The sequence below is a fragment of the Varroa jacobsoni genome, unplaced genomic scaffold (genome assembly GCF_002532875.2).
Source record: "Varroa jacobsoni isolate VJ856 unplaced genomic scaffold, vjacob_1.0 scaffold_908, whole genome shotgun sequence".
In the NCBI taxonomy this organism is placed as follows: Eukaryota; Metazoa; Arthropoda; class Arachnida; order Mesostigmata; family Varroidae; genus Varroa; species Varroa jacobsoni.
In genome coordinates, this window is record NW_019213810.1 from 78,047 (window position 1) to 100,597 (window position 22,551).

Genomic DNA, 22,551 nt, shown 5'->3' on the forward strand with positions numbered 1-22,551 from the left:
TTGAAGCTTTGCTCACTGAGTTAGTGCAAAACTCCTCTGCCTGTTGCGTGATTGTTCATGCCTTCCTATGTATATGTATCAGTCTTTTCTGTAAGCAGTCTTTTCGAGTTGGCCTGTGGCGCTACACTCGTTTGCAATATTTAAAGATAAGTAATATATTTACAAGATTTTTTCTGACTGTTTTGCAATTTGTTCCTACAATTTTCTGTCACATTTGTAATCTTACAGTGTCGTTGATTACCGATGTGTATTATTCAACAAAGAAATTTTTATATAGGATGTAGACCCAGTATCAAAAAGTTTTTGGATTGAATTAAATAAAGGGCCAAACTTTTCTACCTATTATATATTTTTATTAGACTAAAATCGGTTGTACTATTAGAAGGTTACTGATTTGAGGAACGTTGTGTTTTTCTCGTAATGACGTAAGTCTTTAGTGGGAATAAGATGCTCATGATTAAAATAAGAACACGCGAGAATGTTGGAAGAAAACGTAATTATATTTGAAGATGACTATTCAAATACATGATAATACCGCTTTAAAGATGTTGCTTTCGGTAAATAAATTATAATTTACCTGTCTGAGATGGCTTCCCAAATGAAGAATACATACCGATGTTTTTAATGGCCACGTCCGCGAAACCTGGAAATAAAAAAGCGTGAGAAATTCAATCAAGACGTTCTCGCCTGTCAAGGTCAGGCCAACGTACGCAACGTTTTTTAGGCTCTAATGGACTACAAAATGTCGTACTAGAATAATAAGAAACACAAAAAACAAGTCATTGCAGGCCTTTGAAATGGCCAAAGCTTTTTTTTTCATTTCAAAGGCAGGAATACCGTGGGACAGAAAAAAAAGCTAGAACAAATGCACAAATCTCGTAGTCAAATACCGCTATAACGTTAACCCGTGCAAAATCACAAAAAACACTACTTCGTTTATAATGCTGGCGCGATCAAAGTTTCTAGAGAGAGAATAAGGCCTTTTTCATCTATAAATACTCCCGCTCTCGATTTTTCGCTTATCGAGTTCACTGATGAACAAACCAGAACAACTGTGACAGTCGCTCAAATCCGAGTCGGTTCCAACGGGTACAGACAGGAACGATGCTGGCAGCTAGAATTACTGAGTTAAAAATCACAAACTGCGCGCGTTTCGGTGTGGCGGTGCACCTTCTCGAACACACAGGATGGCAGGTAGATAGATACCACCTGACAAGACTAACAGCCGCAGCATCTTCGCCATCTCGATCTCGAAAAACTAGGCGATTGCAACATATTCTTCACTCAGCTACCTGTGAATTCCTTGCTATTTGCTGAATACGTCTTCCTAATGAGCTTCGACTTATACTGGATTGTCCACCGCGTCAACAAAATGTGTTTACGTCTAGATCTATTTGTCTCCGAAATTCTCATGCTTTAAGTTAACCACGGAAGCGGACTGTCTTAAAAGCACAGAGAGTAACAATTCTATGCATATTAAAGATGGACATCCGCCTGTACTGTTAACCTTTTTCTCAAAAAAGGTAAGATATCTCCCATCGTTTAATCCCCGCCAAGCCAAATTTGGCAAGTGAACGGCACGTTGTCTTATTGGCAAGGATGATTACAGACCCATCCCTCTGGAACTAACTGGCACCAGCGATGGATAAACTGGTGGACGACGCCACTACGCCCTAGCCACCTTCGCAGACGCGAACACAGCAACAGCAGTATCGGCAGCTTCACACGCCGTAGTGAAGTCGCAGGTTTCTTCGCTTTCGAACACTGTGAACCCGCAGTACTACGTCCGCGGTTCGGCAGCAGCTCATTCAGTCAGCTGGTCAGGTCAACAGGACGCCGTAAATTGCAGTGGCGGGCGTCCACGCTTATCACGGCAGAACTCAACAGGGCCAGCTGTGCCAGGCGCAGGCTGTGCGCAAACAGCTCACCAAGATCAGCTTTCTTTTTCGCCAAGCAGCAAGCACACCGCGCTTTCATCACCACCACGATACCACGACCACAATCGCCACCATATAATTTTCAGGCTGAGCTGGCCTCTCTCCGCGCTTTTTCGTAGGCTTCACCACGTCACGCACCTCGGCGCCGCGTACGCTTGCACCACCAACACCACCGAAACACCACGGCAATGCCTACAATACAGCATTTCATCTTAATGCCATAGTCAAACCAAAGTTGTCAAAAATGTTGTGCTACTACCAAAACCTGTTCTGAAAAGTAGGTTGTAGTAGTAGCACAACATTGAAAAGTTTGTCTATTTTGGTATTTAGTATTTTCGACGTTTCTGTTTATACGTATACAGAAAAGGCATAACAGTGCAGACTAAGTCTAAACTAGGTTTTGCAATAGGCAGGTGGTACATGACAGTTATATATCACAAAGGCTCTCTGTCTGCAGTTTGGGTAATTAGTCACTAGAGTAGCACAGCTGAGAGAAAATGTCGATCTTGTTCACAAAAAGCGGAAGAAAGGCATAATATCTCCTAGAGATTACTTTTATCAGTTAATACTGAACTTCATAGCACTCAACGAATATCATACAAAAGTACCGACTTGTGCACCCAATCTTAAAAACCAATTCAATACGCCACCGGAACCCATCTTTGAAAAGTCGTAGTTCGACTATTGCTATCTTTATTGCTACAAAAGGTCGTCAGCTGCCACTGCAACCTTTAGGGTTAGTAGAGAAGATAAAGTGAACCATTAGCTTAACTCGTTCAAGCAATAAGTATTTTGAATCGCTTATGGTTGTCTACGACGTATTCTCAAAAAATGAACTGCCGTGTCCATCTAACAAGCATCTTAATAAGCTTACCATTTACGGCACTTCTGTCCAAGAAGCTTGTATGCTTGAAACTATCAGTGAACAATTACGGTCGAGAAATCTGCACATTTTGAGATCACTGTGAGGCAAACTGATCTCATCTTCAAATCGGTCGTTCCGTTTTCATTCACTGACACGTCTCCCGCTGTCTCTTTCCATTACTCTGCCATGCTGTCGACAACGCGTCAGCACCAGCTTCTTGCTTTCTTTTGAATACCATACCGTGCTGGCCGCTTTTTCTTTGATTTCGCAACGTGTCAGCTTGATATTATCTCATTTCAATTCACACCCGTTCATTACAGCCCTCCTCAAATTTTCCTTTTCCGTCTTACGGATGTCCGGGTTTTGCCCTCATTTTTTGGTCGTCATCAGAATATAATATATTCGAATGCTTTGGACTTCTTCGCGGATTTCAATCGTCTCTGTCGTCACGAGAGCCCTCAGGAGATCGGCTATGGTCTTCGTCGTCATCGTCGCCAGCGTCACCATTACGCTCCTCCGAATCCCGCTGTCCCTGTCTATCAATGGGTGACCTGCTTCTTTCTCTGGAATCGTCCCGATCTCTTTCCCGTGATTCATCATCGCGGTCCCTAGATCGATTATCCCGGTCCGTGTCACGGGTGGGCGATGTGTCATCCCGATCCCTTGACGCTTCTCGAGAGTGTGACCGATCATCGCGCTCCCTGTCGGCGGAGGCGTCTCGATCCTTTGATCGTGACCTGTTTCGATCTCTGTCGCCTGACCTTGAACGATCGCGGGACTTGTCTCGAGATGAACGGTCTCTTTCTTTCGATCGCGATCTGCGGTCGTTACGATCATCGTCCTTTGACGTGGAACGCTTACGAGAATCCGAACGCGATCGGCGCCGGTGCGAACGCGAGCGGGAACGTCTAGAAAACAGCGAGTAGGAATTGAAAGAGTGAGTATTTTAATGAAGATAGCTGATTACTAAGCTGGTGTTTATTCAATTTTAAGAATTCATACAAGGGTTTATTATTCCAAAGCACGACTCATGTTTGATTTGAACATTGAACTTTGACATTGCAATAGAACGCTTTTTTACCCAACTTTTGGAACTGTATCCGAATATAAATGGAATACTAAGAATGGAATCGTAGGAATTTTATATATATATATATATATATATAAGCAAATAGAAATCAACACCGCATTAAGTTAAAAAGCCTGTAAAACTGGAAAAATAATGTAACAATATCGATTTGCTCAACGTTTAATTTTGGTAGAACTTTGCCAGAAGAGAACATGTTCTCACCCAGCAAAGAAAAAATGTTCAACTTACACAACGCACCTCTCACACCTTAATGATAGCCATGGCAAAAAATTGCGGTTTAAGCTAATTGACTAATGATTTTACTTGTTTGATCTGGCTCTCGGCGATTTTTTTGTTTCGGAACAGGAAAATACGTTCGTAAAAGCATATTTTTACAGACTACGATACTATTTACTATTTGAATGAACTAGAGAGAACTGTGCATCATTGAAAAGGGTGAATATACCTACGAGTAGACTCCGTCAAACAGAAAACAGTAGAGAAGTAAAACAACATTTAACAAAGGAAAAAAAAAGACCGTTCTGTGTCATTGAAAACTCTTCAAACTGCCGACGTACATATAATATTTCAGCTTACCTGTCGCGAGAGCGGGAACGTGTTCGGCTTCGCCGCCGACTGCGGCGATCCCTTGAACGAGACCTCTCGCGGCCGCCGCGACCACCCGGCCGTGCGTACTTGGCCATAGCGATACGGAGCTCGCGACCGTCCAATCTGAAAAAAGGATCATGAACATATACAATAATGGTAATAAAGCTTACTAAAAAATCAGAGGAATGGAACTAAATAAGTGCAATACTCATTAAATCAAATAAAAGCGCGTTTCAAGAACATATCAGACAACGTTTTTTTAAGTCTAGGGAATGAGCGGCTAAAAACATCTCTTTACATCTATCTAAATCTCTGAATCAAACAAAAGCACTTCGTTTGTGGCCATTTATAGCTGAGCAAGACCAATAATCGCGCACATGGAACAGTACGGCCAGTAGTTGGAACTAGCTGCCGGAACAGTAAATATACAGCAGAGACTTAGATACGCAAAGAATTAGTCTCGATAAACTACACATTAGCACTGCAACAAACCCAATAAAGCAGTCCTTACGAAGAAACGTACCTGTATCCATCCAGACAATCCATCGCCTCTTCGGCATCTCGCCGGTCGTAAAACCTTACGAAGGCAAAGCCTCGCGACTCATTATTGCGCGGATTTCGTGGGATATAAACGTCTCCTACATCGCCATATTTTCTGTATCCGCAGCAACGTGTATAGCAAATGGTTATTTATCAGATAACACTATGTATATATATTCCTAGAAACCTGTTAGGTTGTATAGCAGTGTATTAATTATCTATAGCATGATTTTGTCCGAAACCTTTAAATGCTAATCCAAGTTAAATCATCGCACACGTTTCGAAGGACTTATGGGGCATGTACAGGCTTAAAAAAATCAAATCCACCATTATTGTTGGTAAACAATTATGTTTTTCATTTTCATCAGCTTTTTTAATCATCGTAGGTAAGATGCGCTCCGGGCAAATTCGGCACAATTAACTGCGGCAAATTCGTGGCAGCATCGTTTTTTTCTATATGCACATGCAGACAATGACAATATTTATTCAACTACATTGAATAAAAGCCTATTTAAAAATGTTATTGGTTCGTTAGCACACTAATTAGTTGAGCGACTCGCTGTATAGATATTTAGTTTTTCAGGTACGCACACAAAGCATTAAATTCCCGACACGAACCTAAATACACGTTTAAGGTCTTCGATCGTTGTCCGATAAGTTAGGTTATCCACTTTAAGGGACACCATTCCATGGATGTCAGGGGGACCTCGACCTCCTCGTGACATACTTTGCTTCTATCGTATTTTGAATACGAAGATCTTCGACCCGTATATGGTCAGCAGGAACTCACTCAGTCTATTGCCGAATTTGTTATCAATGAAGTATTCACTGCTTTGCCGTACTACACGAAATGCGCCAAGAATCAGAGAGTCAGCAGTATACGAGTCTGGTGAAGTCTGACTATGGCTAGCTTTTCTAATGTAAAGGACGCAGTCTTGCGTAGCGGCAACGCACTTGGAGAAGACCAACGCCACTACGACCACAACATAAACGCGGAGAATTGATTGACCCGGCGGGCACGCGACGGCGAGTCTGTTTGCGAGATGGGTAAGTGTGCATAACTAATTCAAAAGCGCGACGCATCAAAAGTTCGCTTGTCTGGGATTGCAAGCAGACGAACAGCTCGCACGCCCGGGTGGGCGCGCTTAAACCGAGAGCCTCTAGCAAGCGAGCCTATTGTAATAAAATGATACGAATCCTCAAGATCCTTAACGCATTTGTCTACAGATATATACTCGTGAAGCTGTATAGAAATGCATCGTAGTATGTGCATGCATACATCATATAAGTTGGTAATTGATTTGAAAAACGGAATCATATTTGCATTACAGTGCTCGATGTTCATCAAGCTTGTCTTCGAAATGTACAATTCAAGCATGTTTCTAGTTTTTCTTACGGAGGTTGTTACTTTAAAACGTGTTGCTACATTTCGTGTGGTGGACCCTGCCCACGAAGCCTCATCAACCGTCTAGCTAGCAAGCTTTTACGAGTATTCATGATGCCCGCTTTATTAGCATGAGTCGCGAAACATAAGCAATAGCTGAAGTGTCATGTATGGGAAATGGCCATCAAGCTGAACAAAATAATTCTTTCTTCTCAGGTTCGTGTATGTTAAGGCTTGTTTGGGTCGGGATGTTTATAAATGTGTGCTTTCAGCAAGTCCATACATTTAAATGTGGCAAGTAGAAATTAAAAATTGCGAATTAAGTTTTTCGCAATACTTCATCTATTTTTACCCGTCCACGTACAAGAAGTGCGGTCGGCGGTAACCTTTATCCGCTCTACAAATAAATCAATGTGTTAAGTATATAAATGTTTTCCATTTCTCTATTGTTGCCGCTGCTTGCTAATGTTATGGTCGTTGTGCTGTTGTTCAATTGATTAAAATATTTTTGTCGCTAATGAATGTGCCTACATTGATAACAAGATAGAAATTTTGCATGATTACAACTTTTTTCAAAAATTGTATAGTAACATTATTTATATTTTTTTTTTAGCTTAGAACCTACAAGCGTCATAATCAGGATAGTTCAAAATGGTTGAGATAAATGCAGACATTGACAACTGGATAGAACTTGCCAAACAGTGCAAATATCTACCCGAGGCAGACCTAAAGGTAAAAAAACTGGTTCAGGTTACCCGTGATTTGAGTGTTCAGGTGTTTTGCTTGTGTGGTGAACTTGGCATATTTGGTCAAACACTATTTAAAGCGTTACACTTAAAAAAAACATCGATCCACAATAATAGTGGACAGATGGACGGCGCCACACTGTAACTGCTCGTCTTCAGTAGCAATTATTCAATTATATGTGTTCTCATTAATTATCCAAGAATCGTTGTTTTTACATATATTCCTGTAAATAAACAATTTGGTTTAATTTTTGAGTTGAATTCAATCACATAGTCTTCACAAATAAAACGAGAAAATTTATTAGCGTGAAAATGTGAACCATATGATATTTGCCGAAATACACACATCAAAATGTTTTATCTAACGCGTTTTGCTGCTATTTTTTAGAAACTTTGCAATATGGTCTGTCAGATTCTGATTGAAGAGAACAATGTACAGCCAGTATCATCGCCAGTTACGGTTTGCGGGGATATTCATGGCCAGTTCTACGATCTTGAAGAGCTATTCCGATGTGGAGGACATGTTCCGGACACCAATTATGTATTTATGGGCGATTTTGTTGATCGAGGATATTACTCGCTGGAAACCTTCACCCGGCTTCTGACTCTTAAAGCGAAGTGAGTGCTGCGATTTGATTAAAAAAGGACAGCGTACCAAATTGTTTTTCTATGCTTTCTCTCGACGTTAGATAGCAATGCGTGTGCAAACGTGCGCAGCCAAGTCCAGAAAACTTTAAGCGAATTCTCCTCTCTCTTAAACATCTACCGCTATCATTTACTGATGATACTGAATAAATGTTATTGGAACTGTTTGAACTTTTCATTCACTAAACCTAGCTTTAGCAGAACCTTGCCATTGGTTATTCTTTAGGAGCCGTAACCCATTAGCATTTGAAGTTCATAGGTGGCGCTTCGTAAAACACAAAATTGGAAACTTTTCGTCCGAAATTAGAAGCCCATCCCAAAAACCACACACAGTATACGTAAATGTGGTCCAGTAGATGATGTTAAATATATTTCTATACTAATCTGAAATATCTAGGTATCCAAAAAAGATGACATTGCTTCGTGGAAATCACGAATCTCGTCAGATCACGCAAGTTTATGGATTTTACGATGAGTGCCAGCAAAAGTATGGAAACGCCAATGCATGGAAATACTGCTGTAAGGTTTTCGACTTACTGACACTAGCGGCGATCATCGACGGAGAAATATTTTGCGTTCATGGGGGACTTAGCCCAGAAATTAAGGCGCTTGATCAGGTTTGTACATCTTGAAAAATGGCAACAATTTTTGCATCCGTTAGTACAGTAAAAGCATGCAATCTAGAACGGAGTCAACAACTATCGTGATTCCTCATCATTCTTGGTTATGTTGGAGACATTCAGTAAGACAACTGTCATATAATTACATCAATATGTTTATTCCTGCGTCCACTTTGTTTTCCTTTTACAGATCCGCACAATTCAACGGAACCAGGAAATCCCACATAAAGGCGCGTTTTGTGATTTGGTGTGGTCGGATCCCGATGAAGTGGAGACGTGGAGCTGCTCTCCGCGGGGAGCCGGATGGTTATTCGGAGCAAAAGCAACTCATGAATTCATGACTTACAATTCTCTTAGTCTCATTTGTCGAGCTCACCAACTTGTCCACGAAGGGTACAAATATATGTTCGAAGATAAACTCGTTACTGTCTGGTCGGCACCTAACTACTGTTATAGGTAATAAGCTTTATGCAGACACCCGTCTAAAGTTTGCCAATAACCAATACATAAGTACGGTAGAGTTGCAATGAGATTCGATGCTTAAGCAGAAGCTAACGCTTCTGTACAACATCAATGAAAGTATTCGTTTAATGTTTATAGTTTGCTATTTACTGTGTTCCGTTCATTCTATTTTGTACTACAGATGTGGCAATGTGGCCGCCGTGCTGGAGATCTCGAACGATCAGAAGAAAAATCCAAAGATCTTTAATGCGGTTCCCGATCACGAACGGGTAATTCCAGAACGTCATATTGCGCCATATTTTTTGTAGATAGATAGGTATAAAAAGAAATTTAAGAAATTACGGCGACGGAGGGGATCAGGAAGCTGACAAGAAAATGAAACGATGAAAACTGATGAAGCTTATACACTCCTATAGTACGTATAGTGGGAAAGTAATTATTGCGCACCATATACCTGCTATAATTATTGAGCTCTAATTTGTATTTAGACCAAAATTAACATTTAGTAGAGAGTCGACAGAAGGAGCTGAGTCGTTGCAGTCGCTAACACTGTAAGAGGGATGCAGATTCACTCGTGTGTTCCATTAGAGTAGGTCTTGTAAAAAGCATGATCCCCAGCACACGCAGCGGTTCCAGATCTAGCCAAAGAACAGACGACTTTATTGAGTTCGAATGCGGGCGATGTTGTTGCTCATGTCTAAATGATAAACGATGTTAATAGGTGTCCTCGCAGGGGTACACACCTGTCCCCATACAAATAGTGTGATTAGATAGAGAGGGACGCAATTTTGCAGAGAATGAAATTTTTTATATTGATTTAAACTATTGAAAAATAAATGCTATGTTAACAATATTTACTCAAGCAGAAATTGACATAAAGTAATATTGACTCGGCGCTAGCAGACGACAGTTCCCTTTACAAACCCTGTAGAAATCTTAGCTTTGCTTTTACTTTGTATTAGTGTTGGTGTCGTTATTGCAGATAAGCCAAAAATGAATTTTGAAAAAGAAATATATGCATGATAGTTATAATAATAAGCGCTGGTACGCAAAAAAAATAGAAAATGAGCGCCAAGAAGCCTCTAATCGACAAAAGGAAGTACTCTAATCGAAGATGTACCCTATTCAAAGCACAATTATAGACAGACGGAAGTATTAAACAGTATCGTACTAACTCTCAGCAGACAATACAAAGCCGCATACTATCTATAGACACATTTCGTTAATGTAGAGTAGTACTATAGGGTGAAGAAATAGGTGCTGATTAGATCTGGAATACAGATACATAACACGAAAAACAAACAGGGGGTACAAAGCTTAGCAGATATCCATGTGGATAAGCAAAGGGTGGGTGATGGAGTCAGAATGGTATCAAAAGGTTCACAGAATAGCGCGAAAGCTCATCAGGAAGGCTGGTCACGTGTGTAGATTATTCTCCAATCTGTTAAATATTAATAATGATTATAATATTAGTGGTGTTCAAAGGCAGCCTTCAAAGGAGCTGAACTGAAGTCTGATGTGCGTGTATGTGTTTTACAATGGCGACGTACAAGCGTATATAAATTTTGAGTAGCATATTATATTGCATTAAATTAATGTTATTAGCAGCAATGGCCGTAAATCTGTAGAAAAAACACAATGTGCTATCGTTTGAGTTTGAACGTGAATATTGTGATAATTTAGAAATTAATTAATAACATTATGGTTATAAATAAAGAGAATAATGAGATAACTTTGTGGAATTCGATTTATCTAGATTCGACTACTATTCCTCTACACAAATTACACGGTTTTTACTCGCCGTTCCGTAGGCAAAATTGTACTACACAGGACTAAATTAAGTTAATAGTTCTTCGACTAACAAGAGTCTGTATTAACCTTTCGATTCATATGTAAGTAGAAAAATGGCTCTTCTTACATCCCGCATAACAGTGAACTGAACCCATTTTGTGTGAAATGTGTTTTCAGTGGTTTGGAAAAGGTAGTTACGATGTTAGTGAAAAAATTTTATATTGGTATATGCTCCAAGGCCCCACGGGAGGGTTGTTTGCCTACAGTGATGAGCGTAGAGCATCAAAAGTCGTTGAGTTGTTAAAAGCTGGAAAGGTAACAATTGAGCAGTACTGAACTGCTAGAAAACGATTTTGTCTTGTCAAACTTACCCATAGCAGTCCTAGACGTTTCAATATTGGCATCTATTTATCATAGTGACATGACAAAGGAGAACAAAAGAAACTCTTCTGCTATTAGCCAATTTTTCGCAATGGCTTCAAGTAACGACGGTCGGTTATAATCAGAAAAACACGCCCTTGCAATTATAAGAAATCAAACAAATTGTTTAAAAATGTACAATTTTAGCAGCAATTAGAAAATTACATCAGTCAATAAGTCAAAATAAAAAAGTAGAAGGCAAAAAGACAAAAAAGTAAATTTTATGCTAGGAGCTCGCAAATAGTGGAAATTAATACAATCTGTTAGTAGAAAGAGGGGATTTTTTTAGTTGAATAACAAATTAAGCAGCTGTAAGAAAGCGCTTTAAAAAGTAACTGATAGGTGTTCTATGGGTTAAGTCTTGTCAAGTCTCATGGATTACTCGTCTGTTACGGCCTCGTAATCTGGGTTTCATTGTGCGTTTTTCACCGTCAAATTACTAAATGAGAAAAAAAACAAACTTTCGCTAGGTTCAAACGACAATTTATTTTCAAAGGGTAACGAAACGTATCAATATAAATAAATAAGTACCTATGTAGGATTGATATAATTCTTATATATATATAATTTCTGCATGATTCACGATATCAGATAATTAACAATCATCAATAATCAGACAACGTTGTATACAAATCATTCAGTTTTTGTGTAAAAAAACGTACCATTTGAACTTTCTTATATAAAAAAAATATTGAATATATTGCTGTGGATATCTTCTGTTTTCATATATACGGCTTATTTCTATAAATACACTTATATCTACTTTGTTTCTGCCGTGAAGTAACAAAAGAAATAATAGCAAAAATCGTAACCATAACAAACAGAAATTTATCTATCTAACTTCCTGCATTTGTACGGAAATTAAGGACTTAAATTTCTTTCTTTCTTCTAATTTTGCTCTGAACAATTGCCTATATTATTTGTGCATTTTGCATACAGGCTGATTATTGCATTTTAAATCTAAAAAAAAGGCTTTCCATTATCTGTAGAGCTCAAAGACAACGTCTTCAACTAAAATATTAATATTTCAACTTAGCTAAGAATATATCCACACCTGATTCAAGGGTGTGCAAAAAAAGTTTACCAAACAATGACCATCGATAGCGTTTTCGCATTGGCCCCGCATTGGTAATTTCATCACAAATATTTTCCTAGAATTAGACTTGGTAGCATCAAATACGTTTTGAATAATAGTGTGTGTCTTTTAATTCGGATTTTTATATTACGACACAACTAAATCTTGCTACATCGCATTAAGTCTTTTCAAAATTAAATTCAATTTAAGTATGTAGGTTATTTGTTCTACGGCTCTTTACGTTTCAAAGTTTTTTGTATGAGGATGCCGGAAACCATGCTTCAGTGAGCCTTTTGTACCGATGGCATAATAGAAAAAGTTTCGGTTCCTTAGCGGATTAAAATTTTAGCATTTGGATTAAAAAATCTCAAATTATTAGCACAGTAGGCAAACACCTCTGGCGAGTATATGAATTTGTTATGTTACCACGCTTCACAAATAGAACACTTAAGTTTATTTCCAGTACACACGAATTTATTAATTTCAAAAAATATCATAAAATATTACCTAGTATATTTGTTTAAATTAACTATGGATGACTATGAACCCCGTTGTCATTTAAAGGTTTTTGACTTAAGTAACTGGTTAGCTCGTACTTGTTAATGCTGTCATAATCTAGTTATATCAGAGGTCATTTTTTGGTGGCTTTCTTCGGATCGGTTTCGCTTCGGCCGTTGAAATTGGTCATAGAACTGTTTATTAGAGTTGTCGCTAATATTTTCTTCGTCATTTGCTTCCGCTTGTCTCAGTCCAGTTGTGTTCCAGGCCGTTTGTTTAGTCACCGTATTACTCAGCGAAGCTATGTTTCCGCCACGTATACGTAGAGCTTTCGCACGACCCTCCATCCGCGCCGGCTGTGCCTGGTTTAGTCAGTATATATCGTAAGTATTGTCAGGGGAGCTTCTCGAATTGGTCTCCGGCGTAGCTCCTCCACACATAAAACTATTACTTCGAGTTTGTCGGTAGAGGATAGCAAGTAGCACAGTTACAGCGACAAGTAAGGCTAACGCGACGGTTAACATGGAGTAGGCCAGTGTTCGGTACACCGGATCAACCGATGTATGGCCTGAAAGGGCCACCTAAGACGCACACAGTTAGCATTTCTATAGTTTATTTCACCACTTTAACGAAGTTTATTGAAAACTATAAACCCAATTCATCTAATTAAATGGTGTTATATCTAGTCATTCCTTAGCAAGGGAAAATATAGAAATCACGCTAGAGGGCGCTTGATCTGCGATCTTTCAAAGAGATCAGATATTTTGTATGAAAAATTTGCATAACAATAGCAGATGGAAACAACAATGAGGATTTATATTTAAATAAAAATAAAATGCACACCGAAGTATATCTGTAATAGTAATAATCTTCGAATAATTATCATTATTTCTGGGTCGTTTGCATGTCATTTTCTGTATACGTTGATTCAATACAACGGTATGGTTGCACATATAATAAATATGACATTTGACTATTATTTTTTTTATATTCGAAACTAACTATTCAACTTAAAAAAAAGGTGTACATAAGCGCAATACGTTGGAAGCTGAGGAAGAACGTGTGTACCTAGTAACATAGACGAACAGAATGTTAGTGGGACATACAGCAAATAAACAGACATGAAGAATCACTCTACGTTTGATTCCAACTCACCTGTTCAACTTGTTTAGTGTTGTCCGTCATCTGGGGAAGCACTGACCTGAAGACAGCGTAAGGTGTTTTATTCGCTTTAGAGATTTATAGGCAAAGAATCTAAATTAGAGATTTATCGTTTTTGTAACGCATAGGTGTAGCAACAAGATAAACCAGAGGAATGACACAAAATACGGTTACACGAATGATACGAATGAACTAAACAATTTTTGATACTATTCTTTTTGAGAAAAATATAAGATTAAATACTATTTGGTTTAAAAGCTTTAACTTTGAAGCACAGATTCAGTGATTACGCATACATAGCAAACAATCGTGTTGCATAACATGAGCGTAATTAATGAGAATGTCATTCAGAAAGCCCAACCTAGGACACCATACTTTCCTATGTGTTGTTTAACCAACCTCCACAAAGCTACTGTGTCGGCCTCCTGGGGTTCGATAAAGTGAGGTCGAAGAGATCGGCCCAGTTGATAAATGGTAATATTTGAAGGGCTGGAAGGTGACCAGGGTAAGTATTCCCGGTCGGGGGACGGTACTGGAGCCCTATTATTGCCAAAGATTCATACAAGGTTAGTCGCAGATTAGGTAAGAGCTGTTTAAAATATTTAGTCTATTCGGTATTTTTTAAATCAGTGTAAGCTTTAACAGGCAGCTTTAAAACATGTTTATAAGTGGTGTTATGAAAGGCTGAGCATACAGGTAATCACACGATGCCTTTACGCCACATTTAGAAAAATCATCTCATCTAAGTAAACTGTTTTTGCGCGTGAGAAATAAATTCAAATGACTCATTCACGTTAGGTTTTATGAGCGACACTCGAGCGTTGCGAGTGACAAATTCAATATTTGAAAAAACAATAATAGAAAATTCGTTAAAATGTTAACTGCTCATTGAGGACTGCTTCAGAGTAGACGTGTACGCCCGTGAGAGATAATAACATAGCATTACTTACAGCAATATGTACATCACATAGAATCTGTCATTAAGCTGTCTTCTGATCAGTTGAAAATCTGTGTATCCACCTATATTCATGTCTAATCCGAGACAATATTCGCCAACGTCTACTATAGCATATGAGATGCAGGGTAAACAATGTTCCAAAAAGTAGTTACCCTCAGAATACAAAAGATACGCGGCGTGCTCTGTTCTCAAGCTCGAGAGCAAACGTATCGCCACATCGCACTTCGGAGGACGTGCGAAATTTACAGTCTTACTTATAAAAACGTTTTCATACATGTCGATACAGCTCCGTGTGAATACTTGTGCACAAACCATTACACAGGCTGTGTATGGGCTCTCATCTTTGGCGGATGAACTGGCCTGGTGTCTGTTGCTCGCTAAACTGTAAGATGGGTAATGTCTGTAATGGTTTACTTGTTATTCGTTTAAGGAAAAGCTTTGAGAAGTAGTCTCTTCGGATGATTCATCACAAAAACAACTGAATATTGCCGGTTATCGAGTCCAGGTAATACATATGACCGTATCGAGTCACAATTAATAGAAGCATCATTACAATTTTCCAGAGTATCGATAATAAAAATCTATAAGGCTCACAATATTAAGACGGATCAATCGTAATAGCTACGTACTTCAGCACAAGCACTGATTTCTCCAATACGACGCGTTACATTACACGGTCGCCCACAATGTCATTCGCTGTCGCCCTTGCCTTTTATTAGTGAACCAGTATTACACTCTTGGATGAGCTTTCGACCTGTCTATATCAAAAGTCTGCGTAATTCCCATAGATGCTTCCTTCAGGTTGTATCGGTCACTTTCGCTTAGTTTTCTTAACTTTTACCGTTTCACCGATTTTTGTTGTCTACTCCACCCAAAAGGACTAGTAGCAGCGTTTAATGTATCGCTTTTTTTGTAAATAGATGATGGATGCATAAACCCTGTCCTGTTGATACAGGGGCAAGTTGTTAGAGATTTATGAAGATATTCAGTTAACTGCGTAAGGCATACATGAACAATCTAATGAGTGAAAAATCTGGATTTAGTAGTTTCCTACCACTTTTTGAAAGCTTTAAGTTTCCATTGAAACGAAGGCTTCTCTGTTATAATCGACATGGATTACAGAGAGTGTGCCTCTTATATAGATTTATCACCGCCGATAGTTTTGTGCTAATCTAATTTCATGCAAAAAAGTAGCCTATAATCATTATTTGTTATTTCACTGACAACTTTATATCTCTGCATTATGTTTATAAATATATTATAATGAAACGAGTCTGAGAATACGACGTAAACGAAACTCAGAGACAGTACGAGAACAATAAAACTAATACGTCTTACTGTATTTCATAATACTGTATGTTGTGCACCTTTTATACCGAATATATATACTTTAACTTTTATACCGAAGCTTTTATAACTTATTTGGCATTGACTATTTTACGTGTGATCGCCGTACGTATCCTGATTACTCACATGAGGTTGATACTTATATTCCTGTCGTTAAAAATCAATAACTTTTAGTTTATTTGACACTTTAGTTTATTTGAACTTTTAGTTTGTGACACTTGTTTATTGTTTTTTCCGACATGAAAAACAGGGGAAAAAATCTAATGAATCACTACATTTCTCCGACTAAAAGATCGTGGTTTCAAAAATAGGTATTATCAAGTTATCACCATTCTTGAAATATGTATGGTTTAAAAAGCTGATGCAGCTGAGGTTATCTGTGACTAAGTTTCAAAAAATGGGACCACTTACCTCAACTAGGTATCATCTTCTATGAAACTACAAAAAAAGTAAACTGGCTAATTTCCACAGTCTTGTCTATTCCACACTGAAGGGGTATGTAAGTTACTGCAATATATTGCTTGACTATTCTGGAAGCAATATATATAAGGGTGAGATAAAATTATATAGGCCATTGTATAAAACAGGATGTCGTAGGTTGCTTATTTGATCGAAACATTAAACAACAAACCTGCCTCAAAAACAATGCAACCTAGTTAGCGCATACACATGAACACTTTATTGGTCCAAAAGTCTGCGTCAGAAATTCAATGCCTCGGAATACAAGGCAAAAGCGAATGTTTGTGCGTGTCCTTATTCTCGTTTCATCTCAACCCGCACCTTTGACCTTCACTACGCACGGAAAGCAACGTCAGCCAAACCTCCCCCTAGGGACCGTTGGCATGACCTCATTTGTTTCACGCAACATGACTTTGCATATTTTGCAACCGATTTTATCGAGTACTTCATGAACGCAATATTGCAGATTATCGTCTTTACTATTACTAGGATTTCTATTGGGGGATACGACTATGTTTTTATCCAGGATAAGGAGTCTCTCAGATCCTGAATTACTTTCGACACAAAAAACGGAAAGGAATTAGATTATTGGCGCGGAGTGGTCGTTCTGTGTTATTATTTCGCTCCTAGGCTAGCCGATTTGGAAACGTAATTCCAAGGAAATTGCTTATTTCCTCTCGGTGCGACAAATTGCCCTAGTTTTTCGATACCAAAGGACCGATAACTACGATCCGTAGGAAAGTTCGCAACATTCCACCATGGCTCTTGCCATCCATGTGCCACCACGGCCATTCCATCGTCATATTCGAACGAAAAAAGCCTAATAACGCGTCCGCTTCACAAACTACACACACATGACGGTCTTGAGTCTGTAATTGTTGAATCCATTGTATCCTTTGAGGATGGAGATGCAAGTTTTGCCTTAAATGCGTTTCCCCTTCGATGGACTATATGAGGAGCACGAGGTCGCATTGAAGTCCTTGGATCGGTATCCACGACAGATTTCATTTGCCTGGCCTCAGTTTAGCTATACTACCCTTTTCATATCCTTTGATCGCTCGCCTCAGTGTTACCCCATCAATAAAGGAGTGCTCTGCATTGCACTGTGTAGAGTAATGGATTTCTCAATTCTATACGTAATTTTTACGAAAACCGAACGGTGTTCCAAGGTGTATTGCAAACACAGAAAAGAGGGACAAAGTCCTGTAAGGACTTTGGGGCCGCTTTCTATATTAATTAATCGTGTACTCGTGCCTGCTCTGCCCATGTCTACGTTGGTTTTTGAAACAAACTATGAAGACTTCGGCTATATTGTCAAGACTAACCGGTATTGCTGACAAACACCCTACGTTTGAGGCGATCTTTATTATGAACCATATTTAATTATGGGCAATTGTATAATACCATAATGAGGATTAACTAAGACTCGGCTGCGCGGGCTTCAGTCTGCGGCTTTGTAACGCAGCGTAGGATTGAAATGGCTTTGGAAAGTGGCGCACGCATTACTTCGATGTGCCTGTACTTTTCGTACAAAATACAACCTGTGGAGATGCTAGTATTTTTATGGAGAGCAATTTAAAACCAGACATTGCCTCTTAAATGTTTATAAGGATCCACAATATTCCAGCACTGTATCCTTACCTACCTTACGTACGCTACCTTGTGCACAATGTAGGTAACTTATGGCCACTATATTACCATGAATACCTAAAATAGACGAATCATGGTGCTTTGCTAGCATGGATAAAGTAATTAAAACACCGCTTTCCCTAACCAGGGTCAAAAACAAGAATTTTTCCTACAATTTATAGACTTATTTGCACAAAATGGTTAGTGGCTCGTGAATCACTGTTGGCCTATGTGACTTGTCGACGGTAGGGCGATACGGCCTAAACCCAGATTTTTTTACTTTTGCTACCTTAGGGTTATAGGGTCGGAAAACATTGGGCAAAGAAAATACGTACATCTTTCTTTTGGCGACAGTAGTCCTTAACATGCACGTTAAATAATTTTTGATCTGTGGCGTGCTGTTCTTATGATAACGCAGTATCTAGTGTGTTAATTTAAAAACATTTGGTGGTCCATGTTCGAATGGTTCCTAATCAGAGTCAGCTATCAAGACAAAACCCCTAAAGTACCAGACGTAAAAAAGCATCTTTTGGTTTACATAGCTCAGCTCAGCTTGGCATGCCTAACTGAACATGACAAATTGATAGGATAAAATTTAAAAAAAAAGCTGATTTGTGAACAACAATGAAAATCCAATGAAAAATACAATGTGAAAGATAATAATACATTAGAACATAAGTTGTCCATAACTTTATTGTTAAGCTCATAAAGCAATCGTTATGGAAAGGGCTTATTGTGAATGCGTTTCTAGAATAGCAAACGCTCTTTCCGCATTTTTTCTAGTAATCCAGTGAAAGTGTTTAGCTCTTGTTCAATGGACATCATGTTATAAGTGAAAATAGCCTATGTATTCTAGGCCAAAGGAAAATAGAGAGTTCGTTTTTAAATAGGATAGGCTAAAAATAATCGTACTGATTTTGGCTTATTCATCGATGTGTTTATCAGTTGTATATGTATTTAACAAGAATCGAAAGCAACTCATAAAAGCTAGCATATTTACTCGATGTACTGCAGACTTATGCAAACGTCCAGTGTTTTCAAAATTACACGGAAACTTTGAAGTACTTCGAATTAATCATCCCCTGTGTATGGTATAATACTGTTTGCCGACATACATGTGGCGCTTTTATATGTTTCGTACATATTCCATCGACATCGGATAGGCCTTCATGGAGGTTGAAATGGATGAATTACGCAGACCTATCTGAGCCCTCAGAGTGTTACGCTATCTGGCAATATTTGTGTCTGCAAGAGAAACGAGTCTTAACGGTAACAAGCGTATTATAATAGTAGTAGAAGCCATAGGTACGGAAGGACAGAGAAGTGAATGCAGAACGGTGGCTACTGGACGAGAAATGCACAACTGGTAATAAAATACAACGGCTGAAGCGGCAAGGCCGGCAACAGTGGGGTTATTGAAGGCGCAGCAAAAGGGGATCGGGTTGAACATATACGACGCCGGGGACGAACCGACGAAGCAGCCGATGGATCCTTCCAGGTAACCGTTAAAGAAACCTTGAAAGGGTCACCGAGACGAATTCGACGGAGGCTGCACAAACGCTTGCCATTGACGCGTTTGCACATTGAAAAAAAGTGGAGAGAAAACGGAAGAAAGGAAAAAAAGGGCAAATAGGTGAATATGGAAAACTCTGAGACAAGAGCGAAAACAAACGATGAACACGTTACTGATTGAAAGAGGAATTAAGCTGACTGTTATTAAATGAAATTGGTTTACGTAACCAATTTTTTTCTTCTATATTCCCCTTCCGGCTTATCGTCTGGCAGGGTTGACAACGATGATATCTTCTTAATGGTGTTATGCTAATGAAAATATAAATATGATATGTTTGATCGATTATGTTGCGAAAGTTTAGTGTAGCGGCATGATGTCGTCTTTTACAATGTTCCCAAAATATACATGAATATAATTAAAGCCATCGTGTAACTGCAACTGAATTAAAAACTGGGCAGTACGTCTGCTTGCATCATATATGCGAAAAGATGCTCTACACGATGATACGTGGGTTCTGACCTGACACGCGGTCTGCTCGCCGCACCGAGAATAGCTTTGTGATGAAGACGTAGATTTTTATGAGTTCGGCAACCGGGGATACTCGTTTATCTTACTTTTATGAGTTTTAACTATCTTTAGGCTGAGATGGAGCTCTCATTGATGGACCAACTAGCTGGGAATATGGATAGCCTCATGGGGGAAAAAATCTATATGGTACAGTTCTCCTTCTACTTTTATGTATGGTGCGTATATTCATTGCTTGGACAGAAATTAAAGTTTATTGCTGCACTGCAAGCACAAAGTACAAGATCGACTAATCTCGGTTTTCTGCTTTAAAGGCCGACTAGTACTACATCTGCAGTAGTGCTAAGGCGTATCAATCGTTTCTGTTAGTCTTCCGATCGAAAATTTTTCTGCACGTTATCCGCTTAAGTGAATGCGGTCACTTCCAAAATAGAATGAAGCATTTCGATTGTAAAATAAAAATATAATTTAATCACCGATTGAATTCGGTTCCGTTGTATAAGCTGATGTATAACGGTGGAACGCGATCCAACTAGGAAGAGCTACCCCCGCAAAAATCGACCTAGCTTTAGGCTACACCACTGACAATTACAACAAGCATTCCAGCCTTATTCGTTGACCCGATATAATTATGATCTGATAAATTAGAGCTGCATGAATTGCAACGGGACCTGACATACGTACGTATGTCTAGTTGGTACCGCTACATGCTTGAAATTCTGTTACCTTCTAGTCACTAAGTGTTCGAGGTTTTATACGTTGGTGATAAACGATGGGCGTAAGATTCACTATATTTCATCTATATATCAGACTTTATATCACCTAATAAATAGTCAGCCAGATTTTTCACACGTCAGTGAAAACAAGGGATACTTATTCTATCTTTAGTTGACCTTATTAGGCCTTTAATTGAATTTTGGTGTGTATATGCGGTAGCAGTGCGAAGGGATGTGATCATGCGCTGGGACGCTCGTAGCTTCGAAGTCCTCGCTACATGGAAGTCCTCGATATGCTTATTTTAAGATAGGCATACTGGGCGTATGCTGTCCTTATGATTTCTATGAACTTCTAATAGAGATTTATATATAGCGTTTGCCGCATCTATTTTATCATGTTTAGATGTTACTATGGGGAAAAATGAGGCGTCTTTTCATTGTCACTGCAGTGGCCCTTGATACAGATGTTTACAGAATATTTGCTCGCAGACTGCACTTTCTCTTGATTGGTGTGAATTTATTTAATTTTCTATTCGTATGTACTTTTAAGGGGGTTTCAAGCTGAGATAAGATGTCGACTTAGCATCGCATGAAAGTAAACCATATGGATAGAACACAATTTGAAGAAAACACTGTATATTCCGCGAATGTAGGTTATTTTCATTGCTATACAGGCAGATAGTTTATTACAGGTCGTTTCTGTTCTAGCTTTCTTTTCTCTGACGAATCTGACGCTAAGAGTGCAAGGGGCTATTAGTTTATAATGGCAGATTCTTGTGAGCGCACTTGTTAAGCGACAAGGTTAGGTGTTATAGGCAACATTATTATTATTATTACTACTTGAGTGAGTAGCCGGGGCCTGGGCTTTTCAATCAATGTATACTTTTAAAGCTGAATCGTTATCGTCTTCCATGTTTACATATGTACTATCGTACGGTTAGATAGCTATTGTGGTTGATAATATTAAGAAAATGTTTCAGGCGTATACATTTACTTTGCTGCGCCAATCTTGTATACAGTATGAATATATACAATAAAATTTTAGTTATCGGGAATTTACCCGATAATTTTCCGTGTACGTGCGAATAATTAATTTAATTAGGTAATTTAATTAGCAGCGAGGCCGGTAGGTCGGCAGTTAGATCAGGATAATCAAGCATTACGAAAGTAAGTACTGCTGTTTTAATTTTAGGATTGCGACTTCCTTATGGGCAGTGGTAAAGTACTAGGAACAATCCTACATACTCTGATGAACAGCAAAGGTACGCTCGTCTGAGACTATTTGTGACACCATTTGAAATACTTGCACTGCACACAAGCTTCAGGGCATTAACAGTGTTTGGTAGAGTAACAACTACTGAAATTGAAATATGCATCGACGCCATAACCCTACCTGTCAGAGGGCACAGATATTGCATTAGATCGCACACTGTTGGTGATCCGTACAAATAGTACGCATGATTCTTTTTATTTCTTCGTCTCGCAGCATTTCCTCTCAGCTAAATATGTAAAAACAGCATAGGTCTTGGAACTAAGTAAGGTCACGCTTCGTTTAAGTTCAAATTGAGGAAGACTTTTGTTT

General features: G+C 38.9%; 3 protein-coding genes across 8 annotated transcripts in view; 1 reads left to right on the top strand and 2 right to left on the bottom strand.

Moving 5' to 3' along the window:
* Positions 1-479: 479 nt before the first annotated feature.
* Positions 480-6,091, bottom strand: LOC111264870 (uncharacterized). 2 transcript variants are annotated; one of them, XM_022841100.2, is made up of 6 exons: positions 5,639-6,091; positions 5,004-5,135; positions 4,469-4,603; positions 2,812-3,710; positions 1,929-2,129; positions 480-643 (listed from the first exon to the last, which is right to left on the bottom strand). In XM_022841100.2, exons 1-4 carry the CDS (start codon positions 5,743-5,745, stop codon positions 3,233-3,235), a joined length of 852 nt encoding a protein of 283 aa, XP_022696835.1. In that variant the 5' UTR covers positions 5,746-6,091; the 3' UTR covers positions 480-643; positions 1,929-2,129; positions 2,812-3,232. The 2 variants fall into 2 exon arrangements, with proteins under 2 accessions (XP_022696835.1, XP_022696834.1); XM_022841099.2 differs by lacking the exon at positions 1,929-2,129.
* Positions 6,092-6,430: 339 nt separating this feature from the next.
* On the top strand, positions 6,431-13,121 carry PpV (Protein phosphatase V). 5 transcript variants are annotated; one of them, XM_022841095.2, is made up of 7 exons: positions 6,431-6,620; positions 7,018-7,136; positions 7,539-7,768; positions 8,193-8,412; positions 8,606-8,871; positions 9,059-9,146; positions 12,913-13,120. In XM_022841095.2, the coding sequence occupies exons 2-7, from the start codon at positions 7,056-7,058 to the stop codon at positions 12,985-12,987; spliced, it is 960 nt and encodes a 319-aa protein (XP_022696830.1). In that variant the 5' UTR covers positions 6,431-6,620; positions 7,018-7,055; the 3' UTR covers positions 12,988-13,120. The 5 variants fall into 5 exon arrangements, with proteins under 5 accessions (XP_022696830.1, XP_086826357.1, XP_022696831.1 ...); XM_022841096.2 differs by having other exon boundaries at positions 6,616-6,698; positions 12,913-13,121; XM_022841097.2 differs by lacking the exon at positions 6,431-6,620 and adding an exon at positions 6,636-6,824 and having other exon boundaries at positions 12,913-13,121.
* Positions 12,616-22,551, bottom strand: part of LOC111264867 (juvenile hormone esterase) — a 43,733-nt gene continuing 33,797 nt past the window's right edge. The window contains exons 16-18 of the mRNA XM_022841092.2: positions 14,222-14,362; positions 13,817-13,862; positions 12,616-13,242 (exon numbers count right to left, since the gene is read on the bottom strand). Of these exons, the coding sequence (XP_022696827.1) occupies positions 13,033-13,242; positions 13,817-13,862; positions 14,222-14,362 (397 nt within the window). The 3' untranslated portion in view covers positions 12,616-13,032. The remainder of the gene's footprint in view (positions 13,243-13,816; positions 13,863-14,221; positions 14,363-22,551) is intronic.